At 38.2% G+C, this 20,627-nt stretch overlaps 2 protein-coding genes across 2 annotated transcripts; both read right to left on the bottom strand.

The window, feature by feature from the left end:
- Positions 1-5,690: 5,690 nt before the first annotated feature.
- Positions 5,691-8,420, bottom strand: LOC139142165 (complement C1q subcomponent subunit C-like). Its single transcript, XM_070712019.1, has 2 exons — positions 8,361-8,420; positions 5,691-7,440 (listed from the first exon to the last, which is right to left on the bottom strand). Exon 2 carries the CDS (start codon positions 7,431-7,433, stop codon positions 6,474-6,476), a length of 960 nt encoding a protein of 319 aa, XP_070568120.1. The 5' UTR covers positions 7,434-7,440; positions 8,361-8,420; the 3' UTR covers positions 5,691-6,473.
- A 7,914-nt stretch (positions 8,421-16,334) lies between these two features.
- On the bottom strand, positions 16,335-19,425 carry LOC139142166 (complement C1q subcomponent subunit B-like). Its single transcript, XM_070712020.1, has 3 exons — positions 19,370-19,425; positions 17,125-18,689; positions 16,335-16,432 (listed from the first exon to the last, which is right to left on the bottom strand). The coding sequence occupies exon 2, from the start codon at positions 18,680-18,682 to the stop codon at positions 17,732-17,734; it is 951 nt and encodes a 316-aa protein (XP_070568121.1). The 5' UTR covers positions 18,683-18,689; positions 19,370-19,425; the 3' UTR covers positions 16,335-16,432; positions 17,125-17,731.
- Positions 19,426-20,627: the final 1,202 nt, after the last annotated feature.

Genomic DNA, 20,627 nt, shown 5'->3' on the forward strand with positions numbered 1-20,627 from the left:
TATCTAGGATATCGATATATATCTTACAGGGTATCCTAGGGTGAAATGATTAAGTCAGGTGACCAACTGTCAGTTTTAGTGTTTCATACATCATGCTGTTACTAACTGTGTCTGTCTTCTTGCGTTGTGAATACCGGTACATGGGAATCAGGCTTCGGTTTTGTCAATACAGTAATCTCATCTCATAACATGCTATTTTTCAAAGGTACCAATATACGACCAAAGATGCCTTTTTTGCAGCAATTTTGATGTAACTGTTTACCCTTCTGTCTGTAATGTTTTCAAGCAAGACAGAAACAACTTATAGCGCAATGAATTTACAAAAAAATATTTACAACATTAGACTGTCAAATTAGAAAATAAGTATCGGCTACCAAACTTAATATTTTTATAACAATTAAGACATAAGTGCCCATATTTTCATGGAAAAGGCAGTGTAGTTTTTGACGCTTTTGGTTTTTTTTACTATGACATGTACATGGGTAGTACAGTGAACTTGAACCCCTAAAGACAGATCTTTTAATACTGTCACATTGCTCATGTTAAAGAGTTAAGTGAGTTAAAGCTGATGTTATACTGCACGTACTCCTGTATAGAAGATTTACTACAGTTATTTTATATATTTGATTTGGCAAATAAATCCTTTCACAATGTATATGTGTTGACGATTGTCTTTTTTTAGTTGAGTTGCACATTATAATGTTCGTCAAAATACCAACACTGCAGTATTTGGTAACTTGGGCAGCTGCCGGTAGGCTCAATCTCAAGTGCTTACATGTAAGAATAAGTTGAAACCACTGTACACTTTCCTTTATATTTAGAATTCTAAAAAAAATAGTATGACTCACCAAATGGCTCTAATCGCTACTCTTTGAAGATATACATGTAGAGAAGTAAAATATTTGCAGTTTTATTACAACAAAAATGAAAGACCTAACAGAATTTTCAAGGTCACAGAAATTACGGTATACTGCCCTCTTTAGAGCAGAATCGGACAAGTGAGACATGTTCACATACGTGTAAGAGTAGTGCGCCGTGAACGTCAAAAGCTGAATATCATTTAAAAATTTTTAGGATCATTGAAAGATGGCATACAAGACCGTCACCGTAAAGAAGAATGATGGATTTACACTGAGATTATTAAACAGTAAGTTTTACTTTAGTGATATTGGCTAAAAGGAAAAAAATCTCGAATCAGGATTCAACCAAAACAATTCGTATATTGCATAAAGTGACATCTTTTTCCTAAACCGATATTAAGTTCAATAAAACACAGGGCTGAATCCACATCTCGTGAAGGGTGGCTACGCGTATTTTGTCGGCTGAATACACAGAGTCTATGCAGTGCGATTGTGCAAATATTTCACATTAACATACATCCTGATCAGAGTCCCCTACAAGCGGCTTTCGTGCTCCTATCTCAAAGAAAATCCATAGACATACCGAGCATGTAATCGTTTTCACCGTCTACATCGGACAAAATCGCGGCATGTCTGATTATGTACAGATTTTGACTTTCGAAAATATTTCTCGGATATCATGAAACATTCTCGCTGCCTTTGTTTTTCTTCCAAAGAACATGTACATATCTGTTAATTTTCTCTGTGACCGTCAAAGAAAATTTGAATCTAGTCCTACCTTTGATGGTTCAAGAATCCTGGGATGACATCATTCTCGTGCTCAAACTGGCATGTGAAGAAACATGGGGATTTATGTTGGTGTAGCTAATGTGACTCTACTAGCGAAGAATTTTTCCAAAGTAAATTGTACAGTATAGAACGCTAAAATTGCAAATCCCATGAACTTCAGATATAAGGTTTTTCCCACTTCGAATGCAAACGAGACATTCTTGCTTTCATAAGTTCTTCATGATGGCACCATGCACACACTATGCATATGTCAACGATGCAGGTATTCAAGTGTTGATGTTAACAGTCCGAGTTAACCAGTTTCTAGCTCTAGCTATCCACGCCTTTTGCATTAGCTAAAATTTTGTCAAATAGTTAAAACTTTGCACGCAATCATTTTAATAATTAAAATCACTGGTTTTCCTCACGATGAATATTTCACTGAATTTTCTCCTTAGGTTTAAAACCAAGCCAAAAGACACCACTATTTATAAACCAAGTAGACACTTTGTACCGGTCACAGACACGGTCTTGATTGTCCGACGTAGAGTATGAGAAATAGTATAGCCAACATCGAAATCTACTCCGTTACACTGAGTGACAAAAGGACAGGTAAGTGACCGACACTTAATGCATGAGGAATCCGTATTTTTTAACCTCAAAAATGGAAACAATGGAAAACAATGTTCGCGAAGTAAAGTTCAACTATTGAAGTATACCATCATTGCTTGGACCAATTTACTTGATTGACAATTCCAAAATAAAACCTCAAGCTGGTAACAAGGCGGCAGATATTATCATTTCTCAAATTGTAGGTGGATAAAACTGAATTTTTGATTGTCCGTCGGGGGGGGGGGGGACGGTTAAAATGTTCGTTCGCGCGACAACATTCAACTCAATATCGATCAAAGGTTGCAGATGTGACGATTTTTTGCGTGGTTGATTCTGCCATCGACTTCAAAAGGCGAAAATAAAAACATTGAAGAATGCATATTTACTCCTTGCGTAAATTGTACGTCCGGCTAAAAAGAGAGCTCCTTTGTTTCAAGCTATTGTTATCTCTCAGTTACTTCCAGATACGATGCCGAGCATTCAATTTGTAACTCTGGTTCTGTGTTCCCTGTGCGCTGTGCATGGCGCAATACGGTCTGCAGACGGGGGTCAACGCCAAAAATCTGAGTTCCCCGGCAGATTGGCGCTCCATGGCGATAACAGTCACGAAGAGCTGGCCCCTATTCAAACGCATGTTCCTGAAGTGGAGGGTGGCAGGGGATACAAACACGAGAAGCTTATAAACTATGCGAAGGATGAAACCGTTGACAAACAGTTACGTCACAGAGACAAGATTGAAAATGACGACAAGGGTGTCGGCGATAGAAAAAATCCAATTGTAGGTGAGGTGGAGTGGGATGAAGTCTTAATTTCCCCCAGTAACAGTGTGGAGAAAGAAGATCTGAAGAGCAAGACTGCAAAGATACAATCACATCCCGATAACAGGAAACTACAGAGTGACGGACCCCAGCCGAGTGTTATCGAGGAAGATCGGTATATGAAGGCCGACTGTGAGAAAGTACAGCAACACGAGAAGATTTGGAAACGAAGCGAAGAGATTTTTGATATACGCACACACATAGTTGACAAGCTGAAAGAAATGGCTAAGAATAAACTACAGGAACACACTAGCAGTCAGTCTGGAAGAGAAGATGAAGGTCATGGACGAGCCCATGGCGAGTCTCATTCATTCGAACTGGAGGGCGCTATCAACAATGAGAAGGATGGAGGATAGAAGAGAAATAGGCACGCAGAGTGGACCCTGGATGATGGTGACGACCACGCCCTTGAAAATAAAGTTTATGCATAGTAAGCTCATAGTGTAACATTACATGTGTCGACAACTAGAAAGAGACGTGATACATGTGGATTGAACCGCCTCCTCGCGTTTATATTCCGTCTTTTTCGCTTTCATGCTTCAGTTTTATTGCTCTTTGCGTTTCCTTCATAATACGGTCAATGTTACATTATTCAGATATAGTTAACGATTTCCTTGAAATTGGTGTACAATGCTTTTGAAATCGTAACAGTGTATGAGCGTAAGGACAATCTGAATCATTTAAATGGACAAATTCACTTTATTTCAGCATTGTATATTAATTTTGTTTTGATTGAAGAAACAATCGAACATTTCGACAGTTAATATACTTGACATTGAGAGGATCATTTTGCCATGGTAAAGTCACGTGATGGAAATATAACCTTAATATCGTTTAGTAATAAATGATGTTCATTGATTTCAAAACCTCAAACTTTAGTATGCGGGTTTGTGACTTAGTATGTTTTAACATGATATTTACATCACACGTTATCAACCAAATCGCAGTTATTCGTTCAATTTGGTACTTCATTACACCGAAAACACGTCAATAGCAGAACGTGCGCTTTGAATCCGCCTAGTTATTTTGCGAAATTGTTTTCGAGTTACTCTATTGATTCCCTACTGCAGTCAAAGGTATTGATTTGTAACGAGTTGCTTTTTACTGTACATCTTACTACTTTGAAGAGAACATACCTTCTGCTTTGACCTATTAGCTACGGATTTTTAACACGCACGGATTAACTTCGGACGTTTTAAATGTGCGGATTAAGGAGCAGTGATGTGAAGTAGGCCGATAGTTACTACTAGCACTTCCTTGCCGCCCGAGGGCACAATTTTTTATTTGCTTCCATAATATGCCTATCTATGAATATTATTAATATTTGTTGGTGGATATGCACCTTTACTTCATTTGCAGTGTTAGAGGTACGTGATTGGACAATGACACGCATGCTCGTTCTGAACAATCATTTCAGAATGAGGGTACGGTGACTCGCCTACACACAACAATATGGTTTAATTTGCTCATGCCTCAAAACGCCTGTCTAAATAGCCTTAACAGGAGTATGTACACTTCATATACAAACACAACCTATGAATGTATTGGTATTCTATCTCGATCCCTCCCAATGTTTACAAAATAAATACATCTGCAAACATATTGTAGATATGTCAAGAATTTTTTGAAAACTGCTTCCGAGTATACCCTCCAAGAAAACTTAACTACCAGTACATTTGGAAAGTACACCACTTGACATCTCGGAATTTGACTGGTATCCATATCATACATCATTCCTCTCTGAAGTTCCTGGTGTCTGTTGGCATGCTTGTCGATAGTGAAGGAAATTATATCCATTTCAGTAATGTGAATATGAGTCTTGTGAACCTGGACAATCTGAATGAACATTGTTGTAAACTACATAAAGGTAATTTCTGAAAAGCTTGTAGGCTCAATGTACTTCAAGGGTCATTTCTCATAGTCTTTCAAACATGCGAAATCTGTTGACGATGAGACTTTCATATTTTGGCAAAGCACACCTTGTGGCATGATGATTCGTTCAATTCTTACTTTTATAAAATGAGAGACTTGCGTAGCAACATTTACAGGTCACATTGCACGACTTTACAAATATCAACGACTGAGCCTTAGCTTGGAGGAAACCCTGAGCGCCAGTCTTCAGCCTGTATAGTTGCAGAGAAATGAATAGCGTGAGACCTCAGGTCATTATCTCACACAACGTTCATTCAGCGAACAGTGAGTATTGGCTGTTACTGAATTAAATCATCAAAACACTCACTGCTGTCGATGGAGCCCATCCTCAATGGAGGGATATAACGAATATATCAGCAATCGGCATTAACAGAATTATGTATATAATCAATCGACCAGAGCCGTCAAAAGCTGTCGGACAACCGAAAGCTACTATAAATATTTTGGACACAGTACTTGTTTCACAACTTTTTTCTGTCTCTGTGTCAGTAACTCCGTCAAACTTAAATTTTCCAAGACTCTGCTGTCAGTCTCCATGAAATAATTAACGAACTAATTCGAGAATTTGCTATACATGTCATTTATTATTCGTCGTACCATCAGACTATTCATGTCGCAAATATAATAAGTTTAACTAATGAGCTCAAATAAAGCAATTGTAGAGGACATAAAAGCATATTGACACAATCATAGCAGTTATTTTTGCTATTTGAAGGAGTTTCATTCGGTAAATTCTCGATCGGATTCGAACTCATAACATACGGCACCAAGTCATCTAGCGAAGACGTCGCAGTCAAATGTAGGAATAAGTAAAATCGCCGTAAGTATCATAAAGAGCAACAGGTGTTAACGACTATCACCGGCATCGTATTAGTAACAAACTTTATGCATATTTGGACATATTGAGGCATACGTAGAATAAGTTCCTGGAACAATTGGTATTCTCCATTCAAAAAAGATTAGGTCTCAAATTTCTAAAGAACAGCCACGGCACTTTTGTAATTTTTCATTACTTCCGGGATTATTGTACATAAAAACTGATGGCTATATGTGACCCGCAGACAACACCAAAAACATTGAACTATCACAGACAGCAAGATAGACCTTGATACACTTATCTCATTTTTTACATTTTTCTTTAACACGAAAGGTTGTAGGGACTTATCCGACGAAAGTCGAGTCCTCTTCACAGTGTTAAATCAATAAATACACTCGGTATGAGGTTTTCGCAAAATGATAGCAAAAACAGCAAACGATACAATACAATTTTGATTCTGTCTTTTCGGGAAATGATATGACGCCGCCGTGACACTCAATGCTTTTCTTTATACAGACATTTTTGTAAAAGTGGGACTTATTCGTAGTTTTGTAACACTTTTTGGTTTTATTGTTCTGAGATTAATAAACATAACCGATGATATTATAAGACTGCTCAATTGGTTGTCCGACATTAAGTTGCTGTTGTCACGTTATGGAAAGCTTACTAATTCTCGTACAACAGGAATCCAGAGAAAGCGATTGGTCTATCGGTTCCCACTTCAAGGGAGTTTCCTTTCACCAATCTCAGGTAAACTTGGTCGTTCTTCTTCAAAGTCAGCACACAGCTGACACTTCCGGTGTCACCATGTTGCTTTAAAGTATCAGTCTCATGGATCGATACCTGGACCACGTTGTTCAGCTCCAAATCGACTTGAACTGTTGCTTGGGACTTTGGTTTCCGGGCGTTGAAGGTGAAGAAGTAGGTACCCGGATGCTTGCACTTGAAGATTCCTGTTCTATGGTCGAAATCACCGCCGATGTTGGTGAGAGACTTGCTGAAGTGGATGATGTCACCATTCTTAAAAGCACAGGCGTTGCAAGTGCGCAGTCCGGTGAATGAAGATTTTTTCCGGTTACAGTCGCATGGAGAGCCTGGTGCACCGGGAGCTCCCTTTGGACCGCAAGGGCCTCTCTGTCCCCTATCGCCCTTTGGTCCACTCGGTCCTTTTGGCCCTTTCGGACCACAAGGACCCCTCGATCCTTTAGGACCTGCCGGTCCTCTATCTCCTTTCTGTCCCTTTTGACCCTTCTGACCTGCGCATCCTTTCTGTCCTGGTGGACCAGGAGGACCAGGGGGTCCTGGTGGACCAGCTGGGCAGCCCTTGCCCTTGGACTTACCGCCCCGTGATTTTGATTTCGACTTTGATTTGCCCTTTTTGCATTTGCGTTTGACAAACTGATCAAATATGCTGCGGGTTTCCTCGTCTTCGTCGGCTTCTTCTACATCCCTCTGTCCGTCAATTTCAAAGGCATTTTCGCCAGCGTCAAGTTCTTCTTCTTCATCCACTTCTCTTACAGCAAGTTCATTGTCTTCATCTATGGCTGGTCCTTGTGGCTCCACAATTGCTGAATACGCACAACAGGTTAAACCAGCGAAAACGATTATTGCGAAGATCCTCCTCATCTTGAATCTGAAAAATACAAGGATTTTGTTCAGATGAATGCTGTAAGCTGCCGAACGAGTCTGTACTCAGTGGGACAGACCACAGTCACCTGTGGTCGGTCTATTCCGCTCGGCGTCTATGCCCCCATAGACGGTAGAAGTAGAAGTCTACTTTTCAGGCATATGTACACACGTCTATGGGGCATAGACGCCGAGCGGAATAGACCGACCACAGGTGACTGTGGACAGACTCATATTTTGAACGTCTCTCTTAAATGTCGATATTTTGCGGAACAAATCCGAGTGTTTTCCCATTCTCTAACATCATTGATGTTTACTGCTTGAGAAGATGGTTACTATCATGTGATGATTAACGGTAAAACTCTTATATAGATAAGTAAATTGTTTAAGTGATAGCGCATAAGTTGTAACCGCTTTAACAGTTGCATTTTAAATCATATTGTTATATTGTAAAACGGGGTGTCCTTTCGTAATCCACTAGTCACCTCGTAATGATCAATTTGTTCGCACATCCTATGTGTGAGTAACGTCCAATCCAGTATAATTGTAGGCAACTGAATGTAAGTCCGGTCAAGAAGTTATTCCTCGCGAAAAAATTATGTGTTGAATATGACCAACTCTGAGAAAGCAGTCGGGAGACGAAGTCATCTGAATTTAGAAGACTACTTTATAAACTAATAATTTTGAGCTTAGCACGTTGCACAAATTGTGTTGTGCAAGCAGATTAACACATTTTTGTTTAAACACAATTCACGTTTAAAGTATTTAGAGTGAAACGGGCGACAACAGGTGACCATGGTGACGAAAACCTTATCAAAACTTGCATCCATTATTACTGTAGACAATATACATGTAGTTGGACAACCAAATATAGGCTGATATGGGCATTTCAGAAGGGCTAGCACCGGCTATGAGACGATTACCTACCTCAACGACGATACGCAAAATGCAAATGCAGGTATTCGATCACAGTCTGAGAGTCAATGCAGGTAAACTTCTCTGTACTTGGTATTTTATACCTTCTCCTTATTTGAACATCATAAGACAGAGCTATTGATTTAAACTCTAGGAGAGGAAAGACAACGTTTAGTGATAAACATTGAAAGCAAACAATCAAGCTTAGGCGAGATTTATTGGACAATAACTCAGTTATTCATGTCATTTTGTCAGTTTTATTGCTCGATATATTTGCAAGCAATCATATTGAGCTGTCTTTCACATATGCTGATTTAAACCATAGTTTTAACCACACACCTATTATCTGAGCCTCAATGCTTCCGAAATGTGCTTTCATACATATTATCAACACAGATTGGTGCCATTTTTTGTGTATATCATTTTGATATTGTAATGCGTCACCTTTACCTAGGACCAGAGAAATTTGTCATCACCTGACTACTTATTATACTTAATTTAGTGCAAATCACAATAATATGGACAACTTCAAAAATAAAATGATGCGCAACATTAAATGGTATTTCGCAGTGAGTATATGACAATTGTTTTTCCTTATTTGATCCAAATGTATCATATACCAGCTATAATTAAATTTCAATATAAACACACCTACGTACGTATGTACGTACCTACGTACCTACCCACCTTCCTAACTGCGTACGTACGTACATACATACTTACGTACATACATCCACGTACATACATACTTACGGACATCCATCCATCCATCCATCCATCCATCCATCCATCCATCCATCCATCCATCCATCCATCCATCCATCCATCCATACATACATACATACATACATACATACATACATACATACATACATACATACATACATACATACATACATACATACATACATACATACATACATACATACATACATACATACATACATACATACATACATACATACATACATACATACATACATACATACATACATACATACATACATACATACATACATACATACATACATACATACATACATACATACATACATACATACATACATACATACATACATACATACATACATACATACATACATACATACATACATACACACACACATACACACACACACACATACACACATACATACATACATACATACATACATACATACATACATACATACATACATACATACATACATACATACATACATACATACAGACAGGTGACGTTAGGATGTTAATGATTCGCTAATTCTGTGTGTGCATTTTATTCTCTTCTATTCACACTGGTTCCCAACCATAAAATGAGACTAGCAATATCATACTTCTCAGAAATAATACACGTTTAAAAATATTCCAACAGTATCGGGCAACCATTGCAAATTCTTTCCGTCATTTCTTAGTTCATATTCCCTTAGATGGGGAGACTGTGTTTAGTTTCACTGCATGGACGTTTGCGTCAAAACGACATGAAGCAAAGTAGGTGTTTATTTCAGATTGCCTCATAACTGTGCTCATGTTGTTTCTGATGTGCCGATGTCGGAAAGTTTGGGTTGGTCAAGGAGCCCTTAGTCTTGTGAGCCTAGGTTACGTCATGGGCGTTATTTTTTTTAAATTTCTCGGAGCCTTATTTTTTTACAGAGGAAGAATGAAACGTTTTCGAAATAACTCCGATGATATTTCCCCGGTATTTCGACCTCGCATTGTTGACTGTATGGGACACTCGACTAGACTATCGTCTTTAAACATATCATGACGAGTACACTGGAAACGGTATGGCTCTGTCGTTTTGATTGCTTTTCTGTGTTATGAATGTCGCAAAAGTCCGCACACCTGGAATATAATGGCGCTACGCTGACGTCATCGGTAAATACAGCCTAAGAATTAATGCCAGCGTTACCCTCCAAACTATACCAGCATTTTTACAATATGACAAACAAAAGACAAAGTGGATTCACACGAATGTATTTCCGAGCAAACACTAGAAACAACGAAATCACCTTACGTTTGTGAAGTTACCCAAGTCGTATCGTTGTGTTACAAAGACCAGGTCACCTGATATCCCATCGTTTCGATTTAACAAAAAACCTTGCAAATTTCGTGTAATTGGATAAGAAATCTCTGATCACAGGTTCACCCAAAGGGTAGAACAAGCGATATTTTTGTGTAGAAGTTATAATAGATAAATGTCAGGTATTTTAAATATGTTATTATAGACGGCTTATCCGAGTCAACTGTGTGCCAATAGCGTAACCCTGGTCATTTCTGAATAGTACATTTAATGGTGCGCTGCACCCAACATAGTGTATTTTACTCAAAAATTACTTTTTTTGCAAATATTCATTAAACATTAATTAATTTGTTAACCAGAGATACAAATATTAGCTGGTCCACCGTTTAGCTTGTCAAGCAATCATAAGTTGCGTGATAAAAATGAAAAAGAAATGTTAATTAATGCAAATGTGTGCAAATCACCGATTTTCTGGCTTTTCTTTTCTCCCAATTTAAAGATTTCCAAAGAATTTAACTCCACTCTGGCAGGGTCAAATTTTCTGAAATTTTCACATTATGTTCTTTAAATGCTACATAACAAAACAACTATGTTGTTTGGTAATAAAGTTCTTACATTTTGAATAAGAGGCATTTTAATTTTGCTTATGATGATTTTAATCATTTTTTTAGTGTCAGGCTTTCAACCTATGCCATTTTAGAATGAGGATAGATAACAAAATAGTCGTTTTTCTACATATACTCCTCTTTCAAGTGAAATATTACATTCAGTAATTAATACCAAAATTTAGGATTTTACCCCAAATATACACCCTTGTCATCCTTCGAATAAACGTTTGCTACCATACTAAACTTTTGATTTTCTGCTTTCTGAAAATATATAGTATGAGGGGGTTTCCTTGTCATCTTTGATGGGAAATATAGCTTTGAAAAACTGTGTTGGCAACATGCAGCTCCACCTTAAAGTAAAAAGCTCACACCTCTTGGGTGATTGCCCACCCTAATCCCTTCATGAGTTTTTTCTACAGATCACCAACGCGGAGGATTATCGCATTTACAGTTTTTGCTTTATTTCTCACAGAGTTGTACAGAAAGCTGACAGTATCAACGTGCTTATGCAGTACTGAAAAAAGTCTTAGCATATTGAAGGCGTCCCTCTGAATGATGATAAAATGATTGAAAGTTGCACATGCTATCTCTGCGAAATAGCTGACCAAAACAATGTGTTTGCTCTATTGAAATGAAATTGCACCTTTACATGAAGTTATCCGAAGTAGACCTATTATAATAATGAAACATGTACTACAATGCAATAGTCTCTTTCTGTATGGGATACAAACATACTTAAGTTTTAAAGAGATCACACATATGCAACCAGAATGTAATATTGAATCGAATGTAATACTTCTTTTATATAAAAAAGCAACGTTGTTGTTTTTGTCCTGGAGTAAGGAAAGTAAATAGTGTTACTGGTATAAACATTTCTCTGCTGTTGTATATCGCTGCTATTGCACTTTTTATTTATTCAATGCAACACAAGAGAACATCAACGCTAGATTTAGTGATGCAGTTTAGCCTTAAGACAAGAAACCTTAATCCCTCTCAGAATAATTCACGCCACTTTACAGCATGATTGCGTTCAGCTTCAGTGTAGAAATATCAATCACTCCGACGAAAGCACAGCTCAATGTGCCGGGGTTAACGCCGAATCACAAAAATTACAAAACAAGTCCGAAAAAAAATGTTGACAGCCCTTGGTATCACAACACGTTTGGCATGGGGCTGACTTGACTAGACCGCTTGGGAGCATCAGTATAGGTAAAAGGTAAGAAGCAGTGCAGTCAACTTGAACCATGGGCTGTAACAGAGTCTATCACCGCCTTGAGATCTGCCAAAACGTAAAAATATCTTTGACTTTGATGAAGTTTTCCCTTTCGATCCTCTCGATTTCTTCGACCTGTACCCTGCAAATATCTTCACAATATCCCGGGGTTCCACGACTTCGTCAGTATCTCCTACATTCCTCTCTACAACGTTTTGAAGTAAATCCTTGCCTGCATCAAGCTCCTTTTCGTCGCTCCCTTTTCTTACTCCAGATCCAGACTCGTGATCTTCATCAACGGCTGTTTCCTGCACGGCAAGATTTGCGGCCAATGCATAACTGGCGAAGCCGACCAAAAGGACGATGACAATGACGTTCCTCATACCGAACCTGGAATAATAATATTAATAATGATAGTAGTAGTAAATAATAAGAAGAAGAAGAAAAAAGAGAAGGAGAAGGAGAAGCAGCAGAAGAAGCAGCAGCAGTAGATTTTTTGAATTTTCAAATGAACTTTTATTACTAAAATTAAACTCCTGTACAGAAAAGCATGTCAAATCAATTCAAATTTGAATCGATGAAATCAGACAAATAGGTAAAGCAAATGATGATCAATTACTGAAAAAACTAAGCAAAGTTGGACACTATAAAAAAAACAGCAAAACTTTAAAATAGCTGTGACACTGAAGCTGAAGCGAGACAGAGAGAACTGGTGAAAAGGCAAACAGGTAGCTATATCGCCACATGGGGAAGATACCAAGTAAATCTGAAAAAGCAAAATTTTGTCATTGACAGAAGGTAAGATGCGAGGTGCATGAAAAATCTCCACTGAATAGGAGAAACTTCCGAAACAAGAAGAAGAAGGAGGAGGAAGAGGAGGAGGAGAACAATACTAGGTTTATCGTCAAATCCTTTTGAGTAATGTTGCTCATTGAAACAAGTTTATATCTTTTGCGATGCAGGTATGGCACATTTCCTGTTTGGCCATTAATGATTTCAAATAAACACCCAACCATTAAATCTTGTTATTTCGGTAACACCGTGTAAACTACTGGCTTAGCTTCGGCATGTGAAGAAATGAGACGGGATTTCTTCATATAAAATATGGTTAACGAGATTAAGTGAAAACAAACTAGAGTAAAAACTGTAAATACCAAAAAAGCGATGAGAATTCCCAGCCTCAAAGTTACCGTAAATGCAAATGGATTGCACAAACAAACCTCTCATGGAGTTAGAGAAGTGTTTCAAAATTAAATATGAATCTGGCGATTGTATATTTAACTACTCACTGTCGAGGAATAAAATTGAATGGGCATCTCTACTTACTCTGGTACTCTTGACACTGGTATCGTCACAGCAGTGTGAAAGGCTCTGTTGGTCAGTTTCCCTCTACCCTGCACTGTATACTTTCTCTTGTTTAAACAATTTTCGCAGATCTGTTGTTTCGAGAAAAAATGAATTATTGGCCACAAATAGTAAATGTTGTCCCATATGAAGCTAACTTATTGAATTAAGGGAAAGGGCCTAAAGCGCTTTTTTATAACATTTGCTGTCTGTTTTCACACTTTCAATTGTAAATTAAAACATATGTGACCTCTACTTTGAATAATCTCAGTAGTTATCCATCAAAATACTAGTAAACAAAATTACATGTTTCTGTCTGATATTGCATCACTGTTCTCAGATAAGTTAAACTTTACCTGTTTGTGCAGCCATCGGCTGTGACCTTTGCCAGTATTGTCATAGCTCTCACCCAGCCTCCCATTAATTAACGACATAGTGCCCCTGGCTTCATGTTGTCAAACGTTAGTTAACATGGGTGCAGCGACTGAGGAAGTAATTCTTACTCATTAGGGACTGGACAGACATTACCGTGGAGGTGTCAAAAGGACGCTGCACCAAAAATAGTGACCCTTCAATAGTGTTTGCAGGAAATACAGAATTGTCTTTCACGTTCACACCAGCCTGTGCGTATTTGCATAACTATCGTTTATCTTATGCAAATACGCGCAATCTGGCGTGAACACGAGTGGACAATGCCTTACCCATCAGAAGATGGTCCCTGCCGTATCATGTGATGAAAGCGCCAGGCTTGGTGCTTCTTTTGCCATGATTCAAAATACATTAAATTGATGACGCCCTAAACTGCAAACTTTCGCCACTGATTTGTCCGTTTTTATAAAAAAATCGCGCGAGTTATAAATGTCGAAAATGACTCCTCCGGAATAAGCGATGCCCAAGCTAGCACCTATGAACTTCGCCTGTAACATTTTCATGTCAGCTTATCAGTAATTTTCATATTTTAGGGGTAATTTTCATACTTTGCACTTTAGGGGTGCGTTCGCTGTTGACTTTGCGAAAGTTAATCCGATGATAATCCGGTGATAAGCGTCCTAGGATTAGTAACTTACCCATGCTTACTATGGCCACAGTGGGTGAAGGGACTGTGCTATATCACATTAGGTAATCAAACGCATCAGATAATAGAAAGCAAAAATAGTGATAAAACTTGGCGTAAGATTATCACATGATAAGTACTTAAAGGCATGTGTTGGCACCAGAAGGATATAAAAGAAATCTTTAGTTTAAAATTCCAGTGCTGAGATAAGACCATGACGCCCAAGGTTGATAGTATTAATCTTTATGTGGGCCTATATTGGGAATATCATAGTCAAATTATTAAAATAAGATAAAGAAAAGCAACAAGAAACCCGTGCTGAGACCAAGACGCCCCTGCCCCCACCACTAGGGGTTGACATTTTAGTTGGCCCCTGTGAATATGTTGATGAATAAATTTACCAAGAGGAGTGATGTAAATATTATGTACAGGAGTTGCCAAGCACTGACCCTCAGTCGAACGCCCTACTCACGTATCAACTTTAAATGTATGGTCAGAAATTTTGAGGCTTTTACATTCTTTATTCACACAAAGGAAAATATATATCTAAACACAATTGTCATTGACTCAATTATTTGGTTTGTCACATTGATAATTATGACCTACATACTGTCATCTCAAGGGTGCGACCTGCCTTGAAGGTGAGACACTGGGCAGAGATAATCTCCAGAGACTATCCACTTTATTGTTCCAGACTGGCGATTAAGAGAAACGTTTTCAAATATACATGGAAGACATACCAATGTCCATGAAAATATAACACAGTATAAGTTGTCCATTTTATAAGAACAAGAATTGATTTTTAAAAACACGAATCTGGTTGAATAGACAGTGCGGTAACCGTTGCCGTCAAATGATTGCAAAGCGATTTTTCATAGATTTAACACTTTGAGAAAATTCGACAAAGCAGTCGATTTTACGCATCATCATACTTCCCGGTCATACTTGGGCAAGCAAATGTAACACGTCACGTCGAAGAAACAGTAACAACATCAAATCCCGTTAAGAACAAACTAGACAACCTTATAACGATTTTATGATCTGTTTCTAGAACTTCTTACTCATGTCTGTGTTGACATGTTCTCGGTTCCTCAAATCTGTGTCAATCCAGTACCATATGCTGTAGTAAGTGCACAGAACACACAGCGCCATTCCAGTAACCTTGAAGCGATCTTTATGTAACTGGGGTGCGTATTTTGATGACTTTGATCTCACAGTAATACATTTTGACTGTGGGCTAGACGCTTACAGTCCAAGGAAAAATCACAACGATTTCAACTCATCGATTACGGATTGAAATTTAAGATAAATTTAATCTATCGACCGATCTTTGGAGAGTGCATCCGGAAAACCGGGGCTATAACACCGAGGGATGGACGGAACACACCAACTATCAAAAACGACAAAAATGTATAAATCATCAGTCGATCAGAGTCGTCGAAAGCTACCGGGCTATCGAAATCAACTAGAAATATTTTCGACACAATGCACGTGTCTCAAGTTTTTCGTACTCGTTAATATATATGCAACAGTAACTCCACAAAACCAAAGTCAAGACTTTGCTGTACAGCAAGTCTTCATTAAATAAAAACCAACAAGTTTCGAGAATGTGCTGCTTCAATTTTGTTTATTCTTCATGCAATAAGTTATTTATTTCGTTAAAATAATAGGTTACATTCGACAGCCGCATTATAGAAGTGCATATATTGATATGGTGATAACCGATTTCTTTTCGAAGCGGTGCTAAGTACTGCATTTAGACACGCATAATTAAAGCCACCGCACGTATCATACTTAGAAATACACGTTAACAACAGCCTTTCTTCTGATATTCTTTCAATCCTTATCAATTTAAGGTTCCAAGACAAGAAATTTGACCTTTTTAATCTAACAATTCTCTAACGGTTAATAAGCTCAGAACCCCTGTAAAGTATACATTTTCTGAAAGCCTAGATATACGGAACATTTTGGTAACCACAGTGTCTCCATTGTTTACATAACTATCACGTGACACGGTAATTTGCATAACTTTCAAAAAACGGTTTTCTCTATGTTTTGTCTCAATACTTCAAAATATCTGACTCAAACTTGCTGGAATGCAAGCTGTTACAACGCTCTTCAAAAGTGTGTCTCAGATTTTTTATATCTTGCCTAGTTTTTTTGGAGCACAATTTTAAAGAAATCAACTACGCTTAAATTCACTGCTCTGGAAGTTTTTCTGGCATAAAAACTGTTTGAGAAGGTTTAAAAAAATTCTGAGACACACTTTTCAAGACCCTTAGAACAGCTTGCACTCACACAAATTTCAGCCACATATCTCAAATCATTGAAACAAAACATAGGGAAAACCGATTTTTGAAAGGTTATGCAAATTACCTGTCACATGATAGTTATGTAAACAATGGTGACACTATGGTAACCAAAATGTTCCCCAATATCTATGCTTTCCGAAAATATACAGTTTACGGGGGTTCTGAGCTTCGTAAACACTAGAGAATTGTTGGTTTAAAATGGTAAATTTCTTGTCTTGGAACCTTAAGGAATACAACATTTTAGGCATATTTGCACATAAAGACAGACGTATCGTACATGAACATTATTTTTTCAGTCCAGAATGACCTAGTCTCCAGTTTTTTGAGAAAACCCACCCTACCTCTCTCATTTGTCATCTGACAAGGAAATGGCGTTCGGCATTATTGTTCCTGTTAGAAAATTGGTGGCAGAGAGAATGTGGACAATACCAAAAACTTGTATCAAGAGCTGCAACCAATACCATATATCCTAAGTCCTACCATTTTTTCTAAATAAGTACTTGTTCGATGGAAGTGGAGTTCTGGTCACAATGTAGAAACAATAAATTTCTACTATAGCCACCCAGATTAGAGGTATTGCAAAATGATTGAAAAAAGGAAAAACAAAATTACTAAATTTAAAGTTATGCCTTGAATTACGAATTTTCCAGTACTTAGTTTGCAACGCCTCTTCGCAAAACGTACAAGGCCACCGCGAATCTCCGTAGATTATTTCTTCATGTAGACGTTTGAATAATGGTAGGACAGACGTCTATGTGTAGTCCGGAGATTCATAAACGTGACAAATTAATGCATAAAATGTGCAGTCGGAGAACGGATGGTGTGCTTACTAATTCTCATACAACAGGAATCCAGAGAAAGCAATTGGTCTATCGGTTCCCACTTCGAGGGAGTTTCCTTTCACCAATCTCAGGTAAACTTGGTCGTTTTTCTTCAAAGTCAGCACACAGCTGACACTTCCAGTGTCGCCATGCTGCTTTAAAGTATCAGTCTCATGGATCGATACCTGGACCACGTTGTTCAGCTCCAAATCGACTTGAACAGTTGCTTGGGACTTGGGTTTTCTGGCGTTGAAGGTGAAGAAGTAGGTACCCGGATGCTCGCATTTGAAAACCCCGGTGCTGTAGTCGAAATCACCGCCAATGTTGGTGAGGGCCTTGCTGAAGCGGATGACTTGGCCGTTACTGAAGGCACAGGCGTTGCAAGTACGAAGACCAGTGAAAGCGGATTTTTTCTGGCTACAGTCGCATGGAGAGCCTGGTGTACCGGGAGCTCCCTTTGGACCGGAAGGGCCTCTCAGTCCTTTATCGCCCTTTGGTCCTTTAGGTCCTTTTGGACCTTTTGGTCCCCCTGGGCCTGGTGATCCTTTGGGTCCTGCCGGTCCTCTATCTCCTTTCTGTCCCTTTTGACCCTTCTGACCAGCGCATCCTTTCTGTCCTGGTGGACCAGGAGGACCAGGGGGTCCTGGTGGACCAGCTGGGCCGCCCTTGCCCTTGGACTTACCGCCCCGTGATTTTGATTTGCCCTTTTTACACTTGCGTTTGAAAAACGGATCAAAGAAAAAGCTACGGGTTTCCTTGTCGTCATCTGCTTCTTCTGCATCCCTTTGTCCGTCAATTTCAAAGGCATTTTCACCAGCGTCAAGTTCTTCTTCTTCGTCCACTTCTCTTACTGCAAGCTCTTGATCATCATCTACAGCTGGTCCTTGCACGTCCAGAATTGCTGAATACGCACAACAGGCTAAACCAGCTAAAACGATTACTGCAAAGATCTTCCTCATTTTGTGTCTGGAAAATAAGATAATTTGATTCACATGAATACTGTATGTTACAGAACAGACTTTGTGTACAGTGAAACAGATGCTCAATATCTGCCTTCATTTTTCATAGATTTCGACTTTTTGCGACACAAACGTTCCATGCAGCAACAATTGCACACATTCCCGACTCTAACTGTGCAGGAACAATCTTGTATCTTGGACTTGACAAGGAAGGCAATATTACCATGTGACTAATGGTCAAACCTTGAACTTGTTCCACGTACTTATTGATAATGAACAAGCGAAACTCAAAGATTTAAAAGCCGCGTATTGCTCGATTTTCCATCATTTTCCCTTTACAGTTCATTGTCAAATTCCTACATCAAAATGCACAATCTTCAATTCTGAGTTTATGCTCGTAACGTGTTACGTTAGCGGTTTTCAGTAGAAATATAGGCATGTCAAGAATTATTTTAAATCAGCAATGAATTGCATATGGTTCACATTGCGTTGTCTTTGTGAAAGCAAAAGGTATCTTTTCGTCTGGAAGACTGGGAAAACCAACTGCTTTGCTGGACAAAAGTAATAAAATTATTCTCAACAGTTACAACCATTGTCCCTTTAGCCATGTCAAGGGACAACAAACAATAATATACGGGTATAAACATTGATAAGAAGTTTTCCAAAGATTCAAAGACGATTACCTACCTCGACTTAGAAATGTAGAAATGTAAAAGCCCAGGGTATTCTACCACAGCCTGAAAGTCACTGGAAGCAACTTTCAGTATGCTCTGTGTTTTATACCTTCTTCTTATTTGAATATTATGAGACACACTTGTTGGTTTAAACTCTAGGCGAGGAAAACAACGTTTAGCGACAAATATTGAACAAAACTCTAGGAGAGGAAATACAACGTGTAGCGGCAAATATTGAACATTGAACAAGCTGAACTTAATTGGGCAATATCTCAATAATATGTCATTTTGTCGGTTTTGTTGTTTGAATAGTCTGAAGGTAATTACACTGAAACTGCCATCAAAAATTAAAATTTTCAACCATATTTTATTATCACAGAGTCAGACTATTGTAGTAGCCTTCATTCTCCCTAGATTATTGTAGGTAGGCACGATCGACATAGACTGGAAAAATGTTTCAATATCGTTATGTGTCATCTATAACCTTAAACCTTTGACTACTGTAATTTTTCCCACCGAAGCTTTAATGCAATATTTTACCAATTTTTATTTTCTGTAACTTTTTTCATAATTTTGGACCGAATGGATATCTGATTTCATCGGCTACAATTTTTTATCAAAATTTTGGCAAAAAATCAGAAAAAATTGACTTTAGTATATTCTATAAAGGTGACAAAAATTGACTTTCGCGCTCAAAGGGTTAAAACTGGAAATATGTAATCAACCGACCACTCACCATAATTGTAAATTAAGGCAAAAGCACAAAGACACGAGCAACTTCTAGGGGTAGTGTAAAAAGTTAATGTACAATGGTGTATCTTAAAGATTATTACTTAGCTTTATCTAAATTCATTTTGGTGACTAAGTGGAATGATTTGTGGTTTGTGTTTCAATATAATAAGAACATGATAAACTGTTGCATGACTTCCATTTTTATGAATAATTATATTATGCACATCGTAGTCTTATGCGTATAATTCCGTCTGGGGTGTAAATTGAGGACTTGGCTTTCTTTCACTCCACGTTAGCTCATACCCATTGCCGCAAACTATCATGTCGAATCGTGCAATACGCTATATTTTCACAATAGTAAAGCAAACAAAGACCCGGATTCAATACATAAGCAAACATAATGATGACATGGCGGCAGTTTTAACCATCCGAAAGGAAATCAACATCTATGCACATTTCTTTGGAATAGAAATGTTGTACTTTGGATTAGAAAAACGATTGATCGTCATATAAAAGAAATAATTCCCTTTATCACTCGG

Source organism: Ptychodera flava, chromosome 10, assembly GCF_041260155.1.
Source record: "Ptychodera flava strain L36383 chromosome 10, AS_Pfla_20210202, whole genome shotgun sequence".
Taxonomy (NCBI): Eukaryota; Metazoa; Hemichordata; class Enteropneusta; family Ptychoderidae; genus Ptychodera; species Ptychodera flava.